The sequence below is a fragment of the Phaethon lepturus genome, unplaced genomic scaffold (assembly GCF_000687285.1).
Source record: "Phaethon lepturus isolate BGI_N335 unplaced genomic scaffold, ASM68728v1 scaffold26235, whole genome shotgun sequence".
Classification (NCBI taxonomy): domain Eukaryota; kingdom Metazoa; phylum Chordata; class Aves; order Phaethontiformes; family Phaethontidae; genus Phaethon; species Phaethon lepturus.
This window is the reverse complement of record NW_010538753.1, coordinates 3,750-4,047: the sequence shown is the minus strand read 5'-3', so window position 1 is coordinate 4,047 and position 298 is coordinate 3,750. Positions and strand designations below refer to the sequence as shown.

Genomic DNA, 298 nt, shown 5'->3' with positions numbered 1-298 from the left:
CCGGTAAGCCGGCAGCGGTCGGCCACACGCAGAGAGCTGCCCTGGAAGGGGTCGATGCAGAAAGGGCCGATCTCTTCATCCTTCCTCTGCCCTCCTCTTCCTCAGAGCACCACCATGGCCTTCGGGAAGGTGACGGAGGAGAATGTCTACACCTGCACGGGACACCCCCTCAAGTCCGACATCGCCAACATCCTCGACTGGATGCTGAACCAGGACTTTTCCACCGCCTATCGCAGTATCCTTTTCCCTCTGCTGGCCCCGGGGTTTAATCCCCGCCACTATAAACCCTCCTTTTTGC

General features: G+C 59.4%; 1 protein-coding gene across 1 annotated transcript in view; it reads left to right on the top strand.

The window, feature by feature from the left end:
• The window catches only part of RFC5 (replication factor C (activator 1) 5, 36.5kDa), a 1,675-nt gene that overhangs the window by 697 nt on the left and 680 nt on the right, over positions 1 to 298 (top strand). The window contains exon 4 of the mRNA XM_010286937.1: positions 106 to 235. Within this exon, the coding sequence (XP_010285239.1) occupies positions 106 to 235 (130 nt within the window). The remainder of the gene's footprint in view (positions 1 to 105; positions 236 to 298) is intronic.